Source organism: Theropithecus gelada, chromosome 7b (assembly GCF_003255815.1).
Source record: "Theropithecus gelada isolate Dixy chromosome 7b, Tgel_1.0, whole genome shotgun sequence".
Taxonomy (NCBI): domain Eukaryota; kingdom Metazoa; phylum Chordata; class Mammalia; order Primates; family Cercopithecidae; genus Theropithecus; species Theropithecus gelada.
Window position 1 is genome coordinate 34,374,645 of NC_037675.1, and position 21,192 is coordinate 34,395,836.

General features: G+C 37.2%; 1 protein-coding gene across 6 annotated transcripts in view; it reads left to right on the top strand.

Moving 5' to 3' along the window:
* The window catches only part of NPAS3 (neuronal PAS domain protein 3), an 867,987-nt gene that overhangs the window by 413,246 nt on the left and 433,549 nt on the right, over positions 1-21,192 (top strand). For 4 of the 6 annotated variants that reach the window (XM_025392817.1, XM_025392819.1, XM_025392820.1 and 1 more), the window contains one exon: positions 8,638-8,720. In XM_025392817.1, coding sequence (XP_025248602.1) covers positions 8,638-8,720 — 83 coding nt within the window. The remainder of the gene's footprint in view (positions 1-8,637; positions 8,721-21,192) is intronic. The other 2 variants (XM_025392818.1, XM_025392822.1) reach the window with 1 other exon arrangement.

A 21,192-nucleotide genomic window follows, 5' to 3' on the forward strand; every position in this document is an offset into this window, starting at 1 on the left:
TCCCTGACTCCACCTTTCCCCACCTCCATCCTGAGTTGAGAGTTGTACTTTTATTGAATATTGTTCATTTGCTTATATGTCAGTGTCCCACTAGACTCTGATCATCTGGAGGGTTAGGAGGTGCCTTTTCATTTTTATATTCCCTGACACAGTGTCCAGCACAGATAGAGGCTCAACAAATAGTTCCCATGGATACTTTTAGCTTTCTTCTGCCAATGTATCTAGAAGTGGAAATAGGAGCCTGGCTTATATCCCTAGCACTTTGATCAATGGGGTTAATACCTTCCGTATTATAAGGCCTCACTACATTTTGGATGAATAAATGTAATTCCATAGCTTGAGACTGTTGAGCTTTGGAAATTGATCGGAGTGACTTTTCAATAGCAGGTGCTGTTATAAGCAGAGTCTTGTGTCCCTTGGGCCAATACCCCACTGCTTCACAGAACTCTTTATGTTGACTCTTCTTTTGGCAGGAAACAAGTTACTGAGCATGATGCCAAGCATTGATGCAGCCTAAAAGCTAAAGAGAGACAGTGAGAGAGAGAGAAAGAGAGAGAGAGAGGATGACTGAATATATGAATGGAGGAACAGGAGAGAGAAGAGGGAGAAGGCAAGAGACCTTGTGTTCTTTCTCCCACAGAAACACAAACTGTTTCCTGCAGAATCAACGTTAGCTCCTGTTGTATCAGTGGCCTACGAAGGAGTAGAGGGTGAATGGAGCATTAGACTGGAAGTAATAAGGTTGTGCCTGACTTACCTCAGTATTTGTAGCAGATGTTACAAATGTCATAACACGAAGCTTTGGGATCTGACTGAAAACTAAAAAATCGAGATACCAGATGTGGACGTCTTCCTTTTACCAGCAAGTGCAACTGACACTGCACAATTTCAGTGGTAATCTCCACCCCCTTCCTACTGGGTGGAATCATGCCATAACTGTTTGCTTGCTGCTGAGGTCAGAGGAGGTAACAGCAGTAAAGCAGCACTCATTGGAAAGGCTTTTAAGACAGTTTGCAAAATGAAAGTGTAATCATCCTTTCCTCCCTCGAGGGAGTGTACCAAATGTAACCCTCATTAAAAATTTAACTGCTCAAAAAAAAAAATTAAGTGTATTTGTAGGGAAGATAATTTCTACCAATGAAAAGTCAAGTATTAAACTTTGCGAAGTTAGTGCTGTATTCACATCCCAAATTTGATATGTTCTCTTTGTCCCTCCCTTTGAGAGCCGTTATCACAGAGCTCACGGTGTCTTTCTGTGAACCGTGGGCTTAATTCATGAGAGACACATGGTATCCCTGCCTGACATATGTACAGTAGGTGTTTTGTAGAGGAAAGTGTTCACTGGAAGAAGAAGAATTTAAACAACAACAGAAGCCGTTCAAAGCTAGAACCTGCAGATTGTACTCAGAAAGCAGGGCACCTTCTTACATCAGGAATGTGTTCGGACTTGGAGCCTGGACAGGGATCTGTGCTGCCCGCTCTGCATGGCCCACTGGCCTCCTCTCACACACAGGTCTGCCTCACCCAGTGGACTGGATCTTTGTCAGCTTCACATCCGGAGTCCCCACAAAGTGCCTGCCTCAGCCTGAGGTTCAGTACCTATTTGCCACCATAGCCCTGACACCAGAAGAAATTAGTTTCTGTCTTCTTGGTCTGTTCATGTTAGATTAAAAATCAAGACTCGCTAGCCCTCAAAGGTCCTCCTATTCTATATTCTTTATTCTGAAGTCACGTTATAACTGTCTCACTCCCCAAACTTCCCCAAATTGGGTGGTGGGAGCAGGAGGGAGGTGGTGGATACACCCCAGCATACTCCATATCTCTGCTGGGAATCTAAAGATAGGAATTACTTTTGGGGATGATCTAATTTTTTACCTTTTATTTATTTTGTAAAGAAAAAGAGGAAATTCTCATTTCTTTCACTGTGTAAAGGGAATTAAATAGTTAACTTTAAGCTTTACATCCAAAATCAATCCCTGTGACATCAAGTGGTTGAACTCAATAAATACTTAGGAAAGCCTTGGATGTTTTTTAAGTTGTTAAGGACTAAAGTCCAAAAAAAAAAAAAAAAGTACTCTCTCTTTTATAGTCATTGTTCTTCTGGAATAATTAAGCAAGTAAAATTGGAATGGTTGTGTAATAACTACCATTTTTTTTAAATTAGAAAGAGCACGTTTGGAGTCTCAGGTACGTCAGGGATGTCCTCTTCTTTTAGGCCAGTCCACTCCTCAGGACCCCTTGCATCTCTTGAGGATTTCCCTCATGTACCCTACTCCCCACGCTTCAGCCCAGGCTGTGGATCATGCCTGCATTTTCCTGAGGTTCTGTCCTCCGAGACGTTGACTGTCAGATGTTGACCTCATTCCCTCAAGTGCTGTCACTCCAAACAGCAGCTTAACCCACTGCCTTAAGGATCTCATTGTCAAGGGGAAGTGGGGTTCTCTCTTGAAGAATGTTAATCACCCCATATGTAGACCGTGTGAGGGACATACAGTAGTTCCTATAGTAACTACCAGATTGTTGAAGAAAGGCCGTTTACCCCTTTTCTAGCTACAGAAGGAGAAATATCTGCCTAGGAATTCTCATTTCCCTCAATGGAAAAGAAAGGTGGGTGGGCAAAGTGAACCTTTAAAATGGAAACTTTGTACTAAGAGGTCCCTGTAATTTTTGCTGACCAAATATACAAAAACATTTTCAAGACTTACTACAGTGATATTTGGTTGCTATTTCACATTTAGAGGACTATGCCATTTTAGTGTAGAAAATGATAAACATATTCAAAAATCATATGAATACTATTTAATTCTCAAGAAGATGAGAAGTGCATAGTAAACACTCCCTTGACTAAACAGATCAATTAGACATTGTATGTTTTCTCCTTGGTTCTTTAATAGTTGAAGCAATATAAATATACTTCTTTAAGAAAAGCAGACATGGTTTTTTTTTTTTCCCAAAAGCAGTTCATTTATAAGTATTAAAACTTACACAGTCACGTGGTCCCTAATTATTTTACCTAATGCAGTCAACCCATACTTAAATGGTGGAAGATATTTAAATATGTATTACATCAAAAAATTTTGGATCATCATAAGACTTCTTAAAGTTTCAATTGCATTGGATTAAGTATTCTTTTTTGTCTAAATTGGTGGTCTAACATGTTAGTAGGTCTAAGGAATTATGAAGAATAGATTTTTTGTTTTTAAAAATCCCCTAAATAGGAATTTAAAAATAAACCCAAAGTGTACTACTCCTGAATACATGAGGTTTTTTTTCTAGTATTTATTTATCAAATATGTGATTAATCATGTGCCCAATTAACAATGCGTGTCCCTATTTCTCTTCTACAGTCATCATTTTTCCTATATTTTAATAGTAGACACTAATCTTGATGAAAGTACACTGAAAAAGCACTGTTATTCTTTGTTTTCATATATATATTTCATATATATGTTTTCATATATATATGAAAACAAATAACAGAGCATCATATATATATAGATAGATAGATATTGCGTGAAATGATATTGCATGAAAACTTCACATACAATGCTTTCAACAACAGAATTTCAGTTGTCATATTGCTATATGGGTTTAGCTGGTACCCAGTGTTATTTCAGTTTCTTCTCCAAACCTGAGAATCTACCCGTGTCTAAGGCATGCACAAACACTGAGGAGTTTTGTATTGAAAGAATACAATTTGTGAACATGGACCTCCCAGAAGGCAGAGTGGTGAGAGCCAGTTTCAGAATAAAGAGTTAGCTTATATTACATGCAAACTGAGAAATTTTAATTTTGATAGGGAAACAGATACACACATTCATACATACCTCCTGAACTTCTGGGGCTCCTGGGAAAACCCTCCCTGGCTTCTTTGGCCCTACAGTGAGGAAGGCTAATTGAGATTCTTCAAGGGAAATCCCTTTCCTTTTCTTTATAGCCATGGAAAGACTCATTAAGCATTCTATATTCCATTCTTTCTTAGCTCCTGACTTTGCTCAGCCAAAGCCCAGGGAGTCAATGTCCAGGGATTCCATTAAGCACGCCCTTTAGTGCTCCCTTCCCCCAGGCTCAGTGTGGGAACAGATCCTTGCCCCTTAGATGAAGGATTCAGAGGGTAGCTCTCAGGAGTAACTGGGCATGAAGCCTGCCTTTTTGCCAGGCGTTCCTGAGATACTACCTGCTGAACTTTAAGACTAACGCAGTAAGGTGGATGCCTTACTGCCCTCCACCTTATGGGGGAAGATAAGAAACATTATCTTGTTCTCCAAACAAGATACCTCTGAAACGATCTTTCCTATCCACCAGTGGCTGCCTTGGCCTAATAAAACAATCCATTGGAAACCCTGCCTCGCAGTGTCACACTGCTCTTCACTTCAGAATACCTTCGTCAAGGGATCCCTCCAATAGCAAGCCCCTCTGTGGCTCTCTGCCTGTGGTCCACCTTCCCATTGTGAACCCTGCTGGCGAGGAGCTGGGGTTATGAAGGGAAAGGGCAGGGCACAAGGCAAGTCGGGCTCGTGACTTTTCCCCTTTCATTATGTGTGTCCACCGAGCTGTCCTGCTTCTGTTTTGTAATGGGTTCTTCCATGGCAAGCTGACCTTTCGGCTGAATAGGTCAAACTCCCACTGAGCGCTAATCCTCAGCCCTCCTCACGTGAGTACCTCCCCTGAGGTGAGGAGCACCGGTTAGGAATATGACTGGGGGGGCCTGGTGTATTCCCCAAAGAAGGGTTGCCTTTTACTGCACTGAATTCATTCTCAAAGACCACCGTGTGAGGTTATGCTGAAGGATCCAGATTAGAACTCTTCTGCTGACATTGTGGAGGGGCAAAACTAATTTTTCAGATACGTGTTTTAGACTGTGGTTCCCCTGTGTATCTTCTCCTTTTTAATGAGAGAAAGGCCAAATGCACAGTCTTAGTGATTCATCAGATCATTTTGGATTTCTGAGACAATCAGAATTTTCCTAGTTGATTTTTTAAAAAATGAATAAACCCTTCTCCGTATATTTCTCTTCCATTTAAAGTCTCTTAAAACTCTAGGTGTTTTATTTTTAACCCTTGTAAAACATGAAATAGTAGAGTTGTGGTGTATGTTGATAATTATATACCAGACCTAGTTTTGTTTTAAATGTCATTAAAAATGTTTTGGACTATTTATTAGGTTTTGTAACACTAGTTACCTTATACTAGCTAGAAATTTTCAACATCAAGTAGGCATTTAGCACATGTTGAATTGAATTTTAAGTTGAATTCCTATGGCTTGGGCTTTCTGTTTTATACTAGTTTGTATACGCTGTTCAACTCCTGTAGCTCCTCTGTCTCACTCTCAGTGAGCTGCTAACATAATCTTCACAGACAAGTGGTTGCACATTCCATTTATTTAGCCCGTGTGTGTGTGTGTGTGGTGTGTGTGTGTGTATAGGTTAATTTTTTTAGTGTTCTTTAAATTTCAGAAAATAGTCTTTTAGTTGAACAAACACATAAATGAAATATGTCAGTAGATCAGTTGAAACAGTGATCCATTCCGCAATAATAAGTGTACAGTATGTCTGGGCTACCAGATGGTTTTAGTCACTGTCAGTTTCCAAAATACAGAAGTCTGAGAGAGCTTCATAAACAATGTATTACTTTTTTGAGGATGACAGATCCCATTGAGGAAATGCTCCTTTAGTTTTTTTTAGATCATTAGTGATACTCTATAAACATAATGAGATTAACATGGAGAAACAAAGTACCTGTGTTTGCAGTATTCTTGAGTTATCACATTATTGTCTCAGTTCTCAAAATGCCAAATGTGATAGGATAAGTGCAAGATAAAAAGTACATATTTAACATCTATTCAGTTAGCATTAATGCTCAAGTTAAAGCTGGGCTCCTACCAGGGGCATAATGGGCTCCTGTTTAACATATTTATGTTGGTTGTAAAATTAGGAACTGTCATTACAGCCCACATCACCTGTGTAAGTGCAAAACATATAAATCAAGAGAAGTTCCAGTGACATAAAAATGCCATTGAGTAGAATAGCATGAAACTACTTGCAAGATACTTGTATATTATGCTAGCGTGTATGGGGGTGCACACTCAGATTTCTAGGGGGTTTGGAGAACAAAGAATAACTATACAGACAGAACTCATGGATGAAGACATTTCCTCAGAGCACAGCCTGAACCCTAGTGGAGAAACGGCAGGAAAAGAAAGGCCATCAATAGCCAGACTTGAATAAACCCCCACACAGCTCCACAGAAGACAACAGCCTCTATGCTTTCAGAAGGCATTTGAGCAGCTTTATGTTGTTACTGGAGCTTTCATCTTGGGCCTCCTAAGTAAGTGAACTTTTCTGTGATGTTTTAGGGTTCCTTATAATCTGGTGGCTGTTATTCCCTTGGCCCCCTCGTAATCCAGTTCTTTGTAGAATGATTTCTGTTATCTAAAATTAGGCCTTTTTTTTTTTTTTTTTTTTTTTTTGGTGGGGTGCAGTGATTTATTTTGAACTTTGTAATTGGAGGCCCTGAAGTGCCCCCCCCGCAATTATGAGCTATTAATAAGGAGCTTTCTGAATCCTAATTACTGCCTCAAAAACAGAGTGGACACTTGAGAAGTTTTTCAACTCCCCCGCTTCTCCCTCCCAAAAGCCACCCACCCCCATAATCTAAAAAAAAAAAAAGGCTGCAGATTTTATTCATGTGGGATCATTCACACCAAGCTACCATAATGTGCAATTAACACTCTAGAAACTGAAAACAGTATTCAGCAAGACAGCTGCATTATCAAAAATGCCAAAGGAGTTTTGAAGGGAGTAATGTGCATGTTAGAATAGGAAATTAATCAGAAATGTGCACACCCACATACACACAGTAGTACTGTCTTAAGTATATCTGAATATTAAAATTGTAAAAACTCTATGTCTGTATTTATAATAAAGATTAATCTCAGCATAGTAAACTGATTTTTCTGTTTTAAGATTTTTAGTTGTGTGTTTTGCTTCTGAAGCAAATGAGGAGGCTGGAGTAGAGATCTCTAAGATCCCTTCCAGCTGGAATATTCTTTTGATAATAATCACTCTTCAATTATATTTTATAAATTTTCCCATTGAAAAAAATGCGTCTGTTATTTTTCTCTTGTCAGTAATAATGATACTTAACACACACGCATTTTCACAGTGCCTTGCAGACATTGCAGACACAAACTCACATTTGCAGGGATGAACTCCCTACTTTGCATAGCACAATAATCACAAGTGCATTTATATTATAATCCCTACTAAGCTATGGAGCCGACTGACCAACTTAGTAACTGAAATGCAACAGAATTATCCCAGCAGTATTTCACTGGAATTTTCTTGTCAACTAGCTGAAAGTGTTTCTGAAAGTAAGAAAGCAGGGATTTTGATTTTATTTTCAATTAGTAGTATCTGGGCTTGAGAGAGCAGAGGTTTGTAATAAAATTTTCAAGAAAAGCAGGAAGATATGGGGAATTTACTTGTTAGAAATATAGAAAGCATCTGAATCTTTTCTTTCATAAATTAGTGTAAAGAGAATAGATTTTTTATGGTGTCCTCACTTCTGATTTCTGTATGTTACTTCCCCTTTTGTCTATACATTTGTTCTGACCACAACGCATCCCTGGAGTCTCCCCGAATCTGCTGTGATTCTGGGGGCTGCTTGATCTGTGAATAGTTCATTGCTCAATTATACGCCATTAAATTAAAAAGAAAGAAAGAAAGAAAAAATAGGCAGAAGAACAGGTTTAAAACAAATTGGCACCCCACGTAAAAAAAAATAAAAAATAAAAATAAATAAACAGATGACACTCAATTCTGAATCCCGCAGTTATTATGCATTAAACCCCCTTTTGTTAAGGATTATGAGGACTCCTTGTGTGGTAGGCATCTGCAGGCAAAGCGTGTGAAGCTTGCCTGGAAGAGGATTGAGTCTTAGTGAGAAAACAGGAGTGTTCGGGAACTCCAGATAAGAAACTGTCACTGTCCTGGTGAGGCACATGCTGGCCAAGGATCTACCTGGGCTTCTTGTTAGTCCTATAGGAATAGTTACACATGAATATGCAGTAAATGTGAAATCCAGCCATCTCAGGATGCTTAACACTAGTGCAAATGATCATGAATGAGAATGTCTTATCCAATATGTTGTGCTGATTAAATTGTGATGAAGTTTTTGCATTAGAAAATATAAAAAGTTTTCTGTTTGTTTTTTTCTAGCCTAGAAGATGTAAGCAGTTTAGTTTTCTCTGGGGTAGGGTTGGAGGGGAGATAAGGCAGTATGCAGATGCTTAAAAAAAATCAATACCTTAATTTTAAGAAAAACAGTGTACTAATTTATTTTAAAGGAACCTGAACATTGACATGTTTTTATTCCGGTATAGGGAAAACCATCCAAAAGGAAAATGTTTAAAGTCTGAATGTATTTTTTTTTGATGTTTCTAAAAGTCAATATTCTAGGTTGAAAATTCAACCTAGGCTCTTTTATGCTTAGACAACTCAGAACTAAAATTAATACTGGGTGGTGGTTCAGATCTCATTGTTATACTAGTCAATGATGCCATTCAAGAGAAACTAAGCTGAAGGTAGGAATCAGAGCTCCAACTTAATTGTTCTGTTTTCTTTCTTTTTCTTTTAAGTTATAGGTGCACAGCGAAGGAGAAGCCCCAGTGCACTAGCCATTGAAGTATTTGAAGCACATTTGGGAAGTCACATTTTGCAGGTACTTTTAAAACAAAAAGAAACTTGCTTATATTTTACTAAGAAAAAAAACATATGTTTAGTCTTTTTTTAAAAAAGAAAATTTTTTTAAATGTCAGCTGTATATTTGACTGTTGTGATTTTATCTTGGAGTTCCAAAATTCTTATGAGTTTATTTTTTTCTTTTTAGAAAGCCATCCTTTGAGAGAATGTTAATGAGAAAGGGAGGGCAAGTATTATTTGTGCTGAAATAATTTAGATGAATTGCACTATTTAGTTGATGCGCAATGTGTAGTAACTGGCTGTTCCCAGAATGGTTGTGTGCGTGCCGTATTTGTAAGTGGATCTATGTGTGCGTCTTTGGAGCTATATATTGTTTTTGGGAGAGCAAAGTTTCGTTGTGAAAGTACTGTGATTTTTTTTGTGTGTCGCCAAATTTCAGTTCTTTGCTTGAGTTCATATTTGTGAGTGCTTCCAATCTTAATGTTTGCCTCCCCAAATTAGAAATTTTCTCAGGGTAAAATATAGTATATTTAAAAATACTAGTAAAAGGAGACAAATAATAATTGATTTTGCCAATGAACTTCATGATAAATAAATGTTAAAGGTCGCTAATATGAAACTGTAGTTACTTAGCCCTAGAGAAAATTCATTGCAAACTCATCATCTCACTTACTCAAAACTTTTTTTTTCACTAAGACTTTGCCATCGATTCAACACTTCTGCCTTCAACCATAGAAAATTGTGCCACATTAGTAATGCTCCCAGGATAAATGTTGCCATGGCCACTTTTTTTAATCTGTGAAAGATACGCCTTTTGACATAGAATTGGAGAAGCAGACAAGTTTGGGATATGTAGGCCACTTACTGTATTTGGAAAAGGTAGCTATGTTTTTCTGAGATAAACTTTGGAGTAAAATAAAAATATACTCCAGATCGCTGTTCATTCAGAGTTTATAAATAGGGCCTTTATGGTGCTTTCATTTTCTAGGTTGTCAAAAGTAATATTAAATTTAGCATATTATCTTTCAACTATGTGCATTAGGAGACTATTATGTGATTCTGCGTTTTAAAAAAAAAAAGCTCATAGTCAATCCTGGTGGTTCTCCAAAGCAGTGCCTTTACTGGCAGTTTCAGAATCACCCAACACTTGTTCATAGGATGCATTCTTGGGCCTCGATCTACACCTACTAAATCAGAGTTTATAGGGTAAAGTCCAGGAATTGGTGGTTTTTAACAGTCTTCTGAGATAATTTTGATGTTCCATCAGGTCTGAGATAGCACCTTGAGCATTTGCAAGTTTAAAGCCCTAAGAAGTCTTACTTTATATTTTTGTTTACTCTTATTTCTCATTTATCCATTAATATCTGTTAATATCTCATAGAACTGATGTTTCTTGAAATACACCTTGGGAGTTGCTATTCTATTGTGTACTCAAAATTTTGAATTACCTTTGTTGCAACCTAGGATTAGTTTCAAGGATACAGAAAGGATCATATTTCTTTCTAGGTCTTCAAATTTTTATTTCCTTTTTTCTTACACATACTTTGTTCAGAATCTCTATCATAGGTTTTGTATGGGCCATGATATATAAATTAGTAGACTCTGATGTGATTCAGGACTATTCCTGTTTCTATTCTGAAGCAGTCAGAAATTGTTACCTAAGACTTAGTCAATGAAAAATTATTCAGAGACTAGTCCTAGATTATTATCTTCTAAATTCTTTCTGGAAATCATGACTCCACAGGACTATGACTAAGGTGTCTCAGTAACTGCAAGAATTGAAGACTAACACAAACTTAGGAGTTTGAATCAAATGTAAACTCAGTATAAATACATAATGTAAAATGGCTCTCCCAAACACTAAATCAACATTATACTTCATTGAGAGGATATAGGACCTAGAATGGGGCTGCAAGCTCGTTCCCATTTTGGGTGGGCCACATTCAGACATGACACTGTGGTTGCATCAGCCATCACACCAACCTAGACAGCTGGATGCCATTTCGAGTAGAATAACCAGACTGGTGAGTAAACTAGAAATCATATTACGTGAAGCGTGGCAAAAGGCCTGAGAAAGTTTAATTTGGAAAACATGACTTAAAAGGGGCATCAATGCCCTCTCTATTTATTTGAAGACTCATTTCCAAAAAAAAAAGGGGGGGGGTTAGATATTTTCTGTGTGGCTTCAGAGTATGAGAAAAAAGATAAATGGATGAAAATTTAGAATGTTTAAATTATATCCGTACAAGAAAACTCCTAAATAGGGCTGGTCACACTTGGAATATGTTTGAAGCTGTAGACTTTAAGTAGGAATATAGATGACTTGGTAAAGATGCTTTCAAGAAAGGCATCTAAGCATGATTGCACTATGTCATCTTACAATTGCCATAGGAACTAGAACTTTTGGTATAATTTGATTTTAGTACTAATGGTTATGGAGTGGAAGAACTACTACATAGTATTCTAAATTAACTGCTAGAATTATAGGCGAGAAGGGATTGGGAACTAGTAGTAACAAGAAGAGCCTCCCCTAAGCTATCATATTAGTTGTTTTGCCCAACTAGCAGGGAAACTTTTGAGCCCATAAGTCCATGTCTGCACCATGTTCAACAATATCGTAATGTTCAGTAAGGATGAGATGGCTTCTACATTTTGTTTCAGAAGGGTCCATGGTAGAATCTGGCTGATCCATAAAGACTGGAATGAATTCTCTCTTCCCTTTCCTCCTTCTTACTCTTCCTTCACTTGCAAATAGTTGATAAAAACCTGTGGTCAACAAAGTATAGGCATGATCTCCAACCTGACAGTTTATAGTCATTTAACACTCCCCTTCATCCCCCACAAGTTTCAAATACTTTGTAAGAATACAGAAGTCACTGTATATGGCTGCTGTCTTTAAATAGCTTACAGCAATTCAGGGAAAGAGGAGCCAGGAGGTTGCATAAAGTGAGAAACATCATACAGGTCAAGTACTTTGGGGCCACAAAAGAACAAGGCTCTGAACAAGGCCATAAAGCACCAAAGAGGACTTTTCAAAGTTGTTGATGGACGAATAGGAGTTTATTAGGCAAAGAAAATGGAAGAATATTCCAAACAAAGGGTACATCAAACACAAAAGCATATAAACAAGTAATGATAAATCTTACTTGGGGACTGTTTAGATGTTTGATATGATGGCTGCTTCCCATATGCAGTGGGACATATAAGAGATGAAGGAAGAGAGATTATAGGAGCCATATTACCAGGAGGTGTGGACTTGATTCTCCATGAGGAGCCCATGGAGAGGGCTTTTATGCAGGAGTGACAGGAGAACAGTTTGGTTTATTTCTGGAGTTATTATCAAAATACAACATCTAGGAAGTCTGAGTTGTAAGACACTGATATAAAGAGACCGTTTAGGAAATTGTTACCAGAGTTCAAGAAAATGAAGATCTTTTGCAAGATAGTACTGTGTGAATGAAGAGGCAGCTATGGAATTGAGATAGAATCATTAGCACGTGGTCAATAATTAGAGGTGAAAGGCTAGAGAATGACAGGATTTAATTATCACCACAAGTTTTCTGGCTTGGCTACTAGCTGTCTGATTCTACTACCTGAGAGAAATCTAGAGGGATGGTCTCTTAAATAGCCAAGTTGATATGAGGTAGGCACTTGGAAACCTAGGTCCTATTTCTGCAGAGCGATTCTCAGGCTAGATCTAGAATTACTGATCACTGGTGTATGGATGAATGATAGTTCACATTAAGAATGGGTTACAGACCTATGGAAATGATGTGGAGCAAAGAGAAGGTTAAGGAGAGCCCACCCTGGGGTATGTCATCATTTAAGAGGCCAGTAGACATGAGAAAGGAATGGACAGAAAGAAAAAGCAAGCCACAGGATTTGATTTTGTTAAAGGAAGGAATATTAATAATGTCAAGGTAGCTGAGGATAAATCCTTTAGTAGGGCAAATCCTGAAGAGATGTCATAGGTTTTGTGGATTGAAACAGTTGCCGTGTGAGTAAGTGTAGAAGACAGACCTAAAGAGCGACAAGAGGTAAAGGAGAAGAATCTGAGTGTTCACGGTAAAGGAAGGGTACAAAATAAGAAGTTATCATCAAGAGAAATTTGTGTTTTTCATGCAGTGAGAGTATGTTTATATGTCTGAGATTTATGGGATCAAGCGTTTTGTGCATATTGGAAAAGAGGTGAAAAACTAACTCTTGGCCAATTAAATGCTCTTTAGCAATCTCCTTTAAAAATCAATATCTCGTGGTCATGGCTGTGCTGAGAAAGGATTGGTTTTCATTATTATTAATGGCTAAATGCTATTCTATACTATGGATGTATCATAATTTATGTAACCATTTTCCTGCTATTATTTTGATTACATCTAAAAATTTTCATATCTAATGCAGATACCAATGTGTGTGTATGTGTATAAATGCAAAGAGAAGATAAAATATTGAAAAACATATTTTCTAAAAGGAAAAACCTAGTCTGGATGTATTTCAGCTTAAATATAATGAATTTTTACTGTGTACTAAGTTTCAGGTACTGTGCTAAGTACTCTTCTTATATCATCATTGAGCATTCATGATATAGACCTATGAAATAGGTGCTACGATTATGTGCATCTTAAAATTGAGTAAACTAAGATTCTAAAAACTTAAGTAACTAAAGCTCACATGTCTGTTTAGGTAACAGAGTTGAATTTGAACCCAGGATGGTAACACTAGGGTTATAACACTTTGCAAAAAATGATAAGAGCATTTTAAAAGACAATGGTAATAAGAGGAAACAATTAAGACACTTACAGTTGGAGTAAACAGGCTTCAGTAACTAATTGAATTTGGAAACTAAGGTAGATGTCAGTTCCAAATACCAGTGTGGAGTTCAGAAAATGCCTGTGACTTCACTACCAAAGCTTTCAGGTACCAAAGCTTCCCTGCTGCCTGTGCCCCAGTGATGTTTCATTGAAGTGCGTACTACGTGCCTCTTGGTGTGGAGGATTTGAGAGTAAGGGGTAAGATAGACGCCTTAATTTTTGGTGTGCCCATTATCTGAATGTATATGTAATGTGTCTCTACTGTGCATATCTAATTAGCCATATATTCTCGTAGGGAAAAGAAAGTTTGGTGGGATCCCTTAAAATTTGACTACTTTTCCACTGACAGGGAGAAAAAAATAAACGTAATGGTGATTTTATCAAAGTAAAATCATGTATTACAAAGCCAATTTTCAATACCAGTGTATGTAGGTAGGGCCAAGGCCCCAGCTGTGTATTGTGAAACTCTGGGGCCTCCATTCACAAAGCAGTCTCACTGCTGACTGTGACCAATATTATAGTCTCAGTAAACCTATAGCTATTTCAGGCATGAATCGTAGGACAGCAGCATCTTCTCCAGGAGGGCTGAGGGTTCAAGGGATGTCAGCCTTGCAGTGGCAGGGCTGTGAATCCCAGCCCTAGTGGGCCCAAATCAACGCATTCTAGTTCACTAAATTCTTCTCCGATTTTTATAAATTAGATAAAGAATGGGAAGTCAATGGGTAAAGGTTGGGATTTGTGCATTTCGTAGCAGGCTCAGTAAAAATCCAAGAAACTTGAGGAGATCATTATGTGGGATCTCTCCTGGAAAGTATACGTGATTAAGTACAAATATGGTTCCTGCTTTCAGCGTTCTCTTAGGGCATTATATTGTTCCCGCTTCACGACTTCTTTAATATGAAAAAATATGCATGGTATTTATTGTTACTTTTCCAATATAAGGACCAGATAGGATATTTGAATTTTACCTTATTGAAGTTAACAAAACACAAAATGGTAGCAAATAAATACTATCTTCATAAGTCATAAAATTAACTACTGGAATGACTTTCCCTTAGGTGCCAGATTTATGAATGGAATGTTTTAATGCTTTAATAATTTTTTACCCTCAGCAGAAAGGTTTAAGTTTCTTTCATTTTGTAAATAATGCTTACATAATTGTTATATAAAGTTGCAATATTGTTTTTGCAAACTCCATGATAATCTGCTTTACTCACCTCACAGGTGTTAAACAAGTTAAACCTAGTACATGGAAATTTTTAAGGTTTATGTTTGTATTCATTGTCGGCATATTATATTGAACTATGTGTGTGTGTGTGTGTGTGTGAGATACTATGTAAAATACATGTCATTACTAAGAACTATCATGTACTAATAATTGAAAGATAGTCTTTATTCATAACTCATTTTGGATCATTAAAGTAAGTTTTGTGAGTTGGATAAGGATAATAAGTACCAACATGTTTGTACATAACTAATAGAGAAATGCATTTATTATTTAAACTAAGTATTGAGAGAATAAAAAGAATGTTCTGTAAGAAATGCCCTAAATTAAAGTAATGGTAGAAATAGAGTATCCATGTTTCAATTTTGTGCTTGGCCATATTAGGTAAGCCCTCTTGTGTCTTTGTCATTGACCCCACATTATTTCTGGCCATAAAGGAATTTTTATATTGCTTTTAGAACATTCAAACCCCAATCTGAAAGAGAATTCCATGAGCATACTCTCAGAGGGGACCGAGTAAGAGCCTCCAAGAACATTCTAAGATTATGACCCCTGAGGTTCTGTGACTGGGAGTAGATCAGAAAAGGCTGGGTAGGATGGTTGCATGATTGCCTGGTCGTCCTCAACGTAAGTGAGGGAATGATTGTTTTTGCAAGGATCATTTATAGTAAAATAACCCTTGTGTCCAGGACACAAATGTGGCCTGTGGTAATAACCTTAGCACAACAGTTTCGTTAAGGTATATATTTTCTAAAAATGATGGAGAAGAAGGGATCCCATACGTAGTGATTTTCTGTTTGTTAGTCAAAGTAATCGAAGATTTGTGTGGATGAGACGGATAATGTTAGCAGCCTCAGTGAGCTGCCAGATTTCGTACATGTGGTTTTTCATTTCCTCAACACCTTTAACCGTGGAATACAGGGTAGAATTATGCCTCAAATAAAAGAAGAACCTGTGTTTTACAGAGGCTGTTAAGGATCAGCTTTAGAAGAAAATCAGGTCAAGATTTACTTTTAAATTTCTACATTTCTTCTGTTAATCACACTTTGAAGATTGGTAAAGGGCATATCCTAGAATCATGATTAGTTGGTCCATATAGTCTTTTGGTCCTGCACAGTTGTTGTTAGACAAATGAGAACATATAGATTCTCTATCTTCCAGAAGTTTTAAAAAAAAAATCAGGTTGATGTAGTAAACAAAACAAAACAAATAGTATCTTGTTTATATATTTGTTACTGTTTTAGTATTTCTGGCTACAGTGTCTGTGGTCTCTGAGACCCAGCCAACTGTAGAAGACTGAGTAGAAGATTCTCCTGGGGAAGATATACTGGATTTATAGGCAAAAGGAGTTCTTTATAACAATGTTGGGGTGTGTGGGGGGTAGAGTATGCCAAATCTGCTGATAGATACCTTCTTTAATCTCATATGCCAGAAGAAAATGAAAGATTGACTGGTACAATTCAAACATCTGGGCAAAGGAAAGTGAAAATACCTAAAACAGCTCAAAAGCTAACACAGAGATACAAATTATCATTTATTAAGATGCTGCCTAGCCAAGTCAACATGCCTTTTACATTTGATGGTAGTGTTTTCAAAAGACTTCCGTGAAAGAGTGATACCTTTAAGTCTATTTTCTACTTTATTGATGAGTTAAAATTTCACCCTTATTTTATTGAAATGTGTAAATATACATAAAATGGTCATGTCTAGGAAGTTAAATCTTCTTATTCCTGATGGCTCTTTTTGCTAAAGTGGTATCCTGCTGGACATCAGTGCTAAAGTAAAATAAGATGATTTCAAATAATAGGAGCATTTTGAAATAATTCCTTTAGCTGTAATAGAGGAAGGGGAGAAAGTTGAGTGACCCTGTAGTGTCTCTATGATCCAGAATGGTAAGAAAATGTAAAACTAAATATAGAAAAAGAGAAAGTTAGTGAATATATTTGCATATGCAAATTAGCTTAATTGATACTGCTTGCCTCTACAGGGATTTTTCATTACAAACTGGAGTGCTACATTGTTCAGCTCATATTGAGTAATTTAGTAACTAATGAGACCAGTTTGCACTAATTTGCATATGATAAATGAGCTTAATTGCAGTAAATAACTTGGAGGCATAATTACTTAATTTTCCTGTGTTGCACGGCTTTTAAGTTCACGTATGAACAACTCAAGATAATTTTGCATATTTAAATTAGTTGCTTTTAAATTTTCTTGAACAAAAAAGAGGAACACACCTTATCAATTGAGCTATAAAACAATCAAAAGTAGGGATTGCAGTATTTTTATTTAAAAAGAAAGAATGAAAAAGAAAACTAGAAATTTTAAGTCTGTTGTTCACCTCTCCTATGCCCTCACCTCAAATAAGATAGCAGCATTGGCATTTAAGAAAATGTTTTTAAAGTTGAACATTAATTCACAACTTCTATTTGTATGTTGCCTAGGTTTAAACTAAAACATGTATATGAATGAATCATAAGTTTGGGAATAGGGTTTATAAAAGAGATGTGACATGTCCATTATCTAATTTAGCAAACTAACATCACAGTAGTCAATTGGGTCTACTGGCAATGTGCATTTCATCTAAGTTGCTGAGCTATGATGACGTAAGCATCACTCTGACCCTGACATTTATTTTCTATTTAGATTAATGTTTCATAGTTATAGAATTGGTTTCGCTGGAGAATCTTATTGTGGTTTGCCAAGGATTATCTCACTGGTCTTCATATTATCTCAAGAATGCATGTTTTACCAAAATCTCCATTCTCAAAACAGACATACTGGATCACACAGAGGTTGACTGTCAACCATTTTTCCCCTATATTGTACTGCCTTTGGGTGTTAATCCTAAGGGGAAAAAGTATAATTTCTTGTTCAAAGTTAATGTATTAGGCCATATAAAAATCATATTCATGATTTTGAGGAAATATTATATAGTTGTGAAAAAAGTTTAAAACCTGTTATTTAAACAATTATTACTGCTTTAACTCATTATATATAAACACTGATGGGCACATTAGGGCTATTTCTTTGTCACAATCTGAAAAAATAGCTCATCAAACTTTTCTCTGGAAAGCTCAAATTCTACTAAATTCAGTAGATGCTTTTTTTTCCCAGAGGTGAGCCAGAACAAGTACTAATACCAGTATATTCAAAGTGTAGAATTTGAGTCCTTCATTTAATAGGTTGTCAGGAAATACCTGGTAAATAAAAGAATGAACAAAGAAATCCTACCTGGCAAGGTCACAGTTAACCTCAGAGCCAGGGCCTTGTCTCAGCTCTGTGTTAGCTCAGTTTGTATCCACATTTCCAGACATGGGAGATATGACAGATTCATTACTGCATGGATTTGGGCATCCAGCCAACTCGAGTTTATATCCCCACTTGCTCATTTATTAACTGTGTGCACTTACAATGGTCTCTTGGCCTCTCTAAGCCTTAGTTTTTTCATCTTTAAAATGGAGAAAATAGTAGTGAAAGTTTTCCTGGCAGGCATATTGTGAGGATTGAACAATATAGTGTACTTGAAAGTGCTTGATACAGAACTTGACATGTAGAACACATTTGAGAAACATCTGCTAGTATTTCTGTTTGTGTGTTGGGTAGTCCAGAATAATGTGCAGGTTTTTAAGAAAAACGCTGATGCTTATCAGGAGCCCTATTACTGCAGGAATATAAGAACATTATCAATAAAATTCTCTCAGGTTCAAAACAGGATAAGTATTTTTTATTGAACACGACATAAGTTGCTTACATTGATGTATCTATTTGATAGTTCGGGTTTAGTTCAGAGTAAAAAAATTTAAAATTTGGTGATAACAATGTATTTTTACCTTGAGAATGAAAATCCTCTTAAAAACCAAAGAAGTTGTCATAATACTCTCATTGGCAACTTAGAAGAAACTGAAAAAGAAAGAGTTTATAAAGGGACTCCAGAATCAAAGTCTCCTTTGGACTAAAGTGTGACATGCCATTACTCTCCTTATCGTACTACATGACCTCCTCAACTTGCTTGGAAAAAAATAAAATAAAATAAGAATAAACACCCAATCAGAAATCCAGAAGAGCTAGAAGGTAGAACCAGCCATTGACCATTGCTCTAAATTATGCCGGTGAAATGGTTTAATGCACATATGCTTCTCCTTGTGCGTGTTGCACAAAATCCATCATCTGCCAGGCTAAAAAGTGCACCCTTCCATGTCAAGGTCAGAAGGGAGAACTTCTCAGAAGGATGTCCATAATGATGTCTCTATATGGCAGATACATATCCCTGGGGTTTTTTATTTACCTTGCTAACTTTGATATGCAGAATAAACATATGTCATCGTTCACTGAGAAAGAGTGAGAGAAGTGTGAGGGGACAGAAGCAGTTTGAGGTAACATTTTGGAGGAAAGCCATGGTATTTGGCCACTTGACTGAAACTAGAGCAATAGTAAATGGGGACTTTCTAGTTACAAAATGAATTACCTCAAGTGGCCAGGATCTAGAAAAGTAAAACAGTACTCTGAAAGTACTAAGCTTCAGTTCAGTAAATATTTACTCCATGCCTAATTTGCATCAGGGACTGCAGAAAATACTGAGACACAGATAATGAGTCATGGTTTTGCCTCTCAGCATTCCCACTATGAGTAGAGAGGAACAATAAGAAAACAGACCGATTCGGCCACTGCACTCCAGCCTGGGCGACAGAGCGAGACTCCGTCTCAAAAAAAAAAAAAAAAAGAAAGAAAACAGACCAACATAGTTCAAGGTAACATAGACTAGTGGCTTTTGGATCACTTATTCCTGGATTTGAATCTCTGCACTTGGTTGTATGAACTTGGGCAATTTATTTGAACTATCTAAGCCTCGGTTTTCTCAACCCCAAATGGAGATGGTAGCAAGTCTTACCTCAAACAAGGTTAGATGAGATACTACGCATAGATGCCTAGTTTAGATGAGAGACTATAGACAGTATTAGCTGAGATATGACACAGACAGCTCAGTGAGCACTCAAGAAAAGTTGGCTGTCACAGAGGCTGAACCCTAGAAGCAACAGGAGGGAATCAGATCACCCAGCCTGGAGCACATCACTTCCTGTGATCACACACACACAGTTCATCGCCTTCACTAATCACACCCACACACATATTCCCCTCTTAAGTTTGGTGTTCCCTGAGGTCAGGACTTCAAGACCAGCCTGACCAATGTGGCGAAACCCTATCTCTACTAAAAATACAAAAATTAGCTGGATGTGGTGACACGTGCCTGTAATCGCAGCCACTCAGGAGGCTGAGGTAGAATTGCTTGAACCTGGGAGGCAGAGACTGCAGTGAGCCGAGAGCATGCCACTGCACTCCAGTCTGGGAGACAGAGAAGACTCCACCTCAAAAAAGTAAAATAAAATAATTTTATGTTTATGTGGAAGTCCCTGTGGGAATAGTTGGAGAGTCTTCACTTCACAATGACTCAAGCATTCTCTTAGCATAGTCACAAATGGGGGAGGGACAAAACCCAACAATTTCATTATGATCAGGCAGAATTTGTTTGGGGCAGGCTGACATAAGGATTATTTGCAAGGTATGGGAACACATCTGTAATTCTTTCTCAGGCACTAAGAATGGCCAAATTATTAGGAGATTAATGTGGAACAGAAAGACAATTATACTACATGTTGAGCATCTCTAGTCTGAAAATTCAAAATCCGAAATGCTTCAAAGGTGAAACTTTTTGAGCGCTGACATGACCACAAGTGGAAAATTCCACACTTGACCTCATGTAATGGGACACAGTCAAAATAATGTCAAAACTTTTTGTGTACGCAATTATTAAAAACTGTATAAAATTATCCTGAGGCTGTAAGGATAAGGTATATGTGAAACATAAATGAATTTTGTGTTTAGACTTGGGTCTCATCTCCAAAAGGTATAAGTATGTATATGCAAATACTCCTCTCACTTCTGGTCCCAAGCTTTTTTTTTTTTCTTTGAGTTGCTATTTTACCAAGTTTTTTGGTAAAACTTCACAACAATTCTGGTTGCAAGTTTTTTCCTGAGTTGCGGTTTTACCAAGCTTTTAGGATAAGGGATATTCAACCTGTATCAATTTTCAAAGTTGACAATCATAAGGTTATGTGTCAAATATGAATAGTAATAACTTTCTTATTGTGTAGGTATTTATACCTCTCTGGTAATGTGTGTAAATATCTGCAAATCTTTGCCAGATGACTGTGTTCTTTTTGGCTTTAGAGGAGCCCTTGGTGGTAGCAGACATCATATTTTTGTTACCAGCATCAGCTAGGAATGACATGGAATAGGGTGACACCAGCTGACTACCATTTATCTTGGACCCAAAACTCAGTCAGTATGGCCAGGGTTCCTTTCCCATCTCAGTCTCTAGAACTTTGCAAGCCTTCTAGACTCATTTTGGGCTTGAGGAAAGATTGTGAATGGGTGGCTGAGTGATGATATGCATTGTT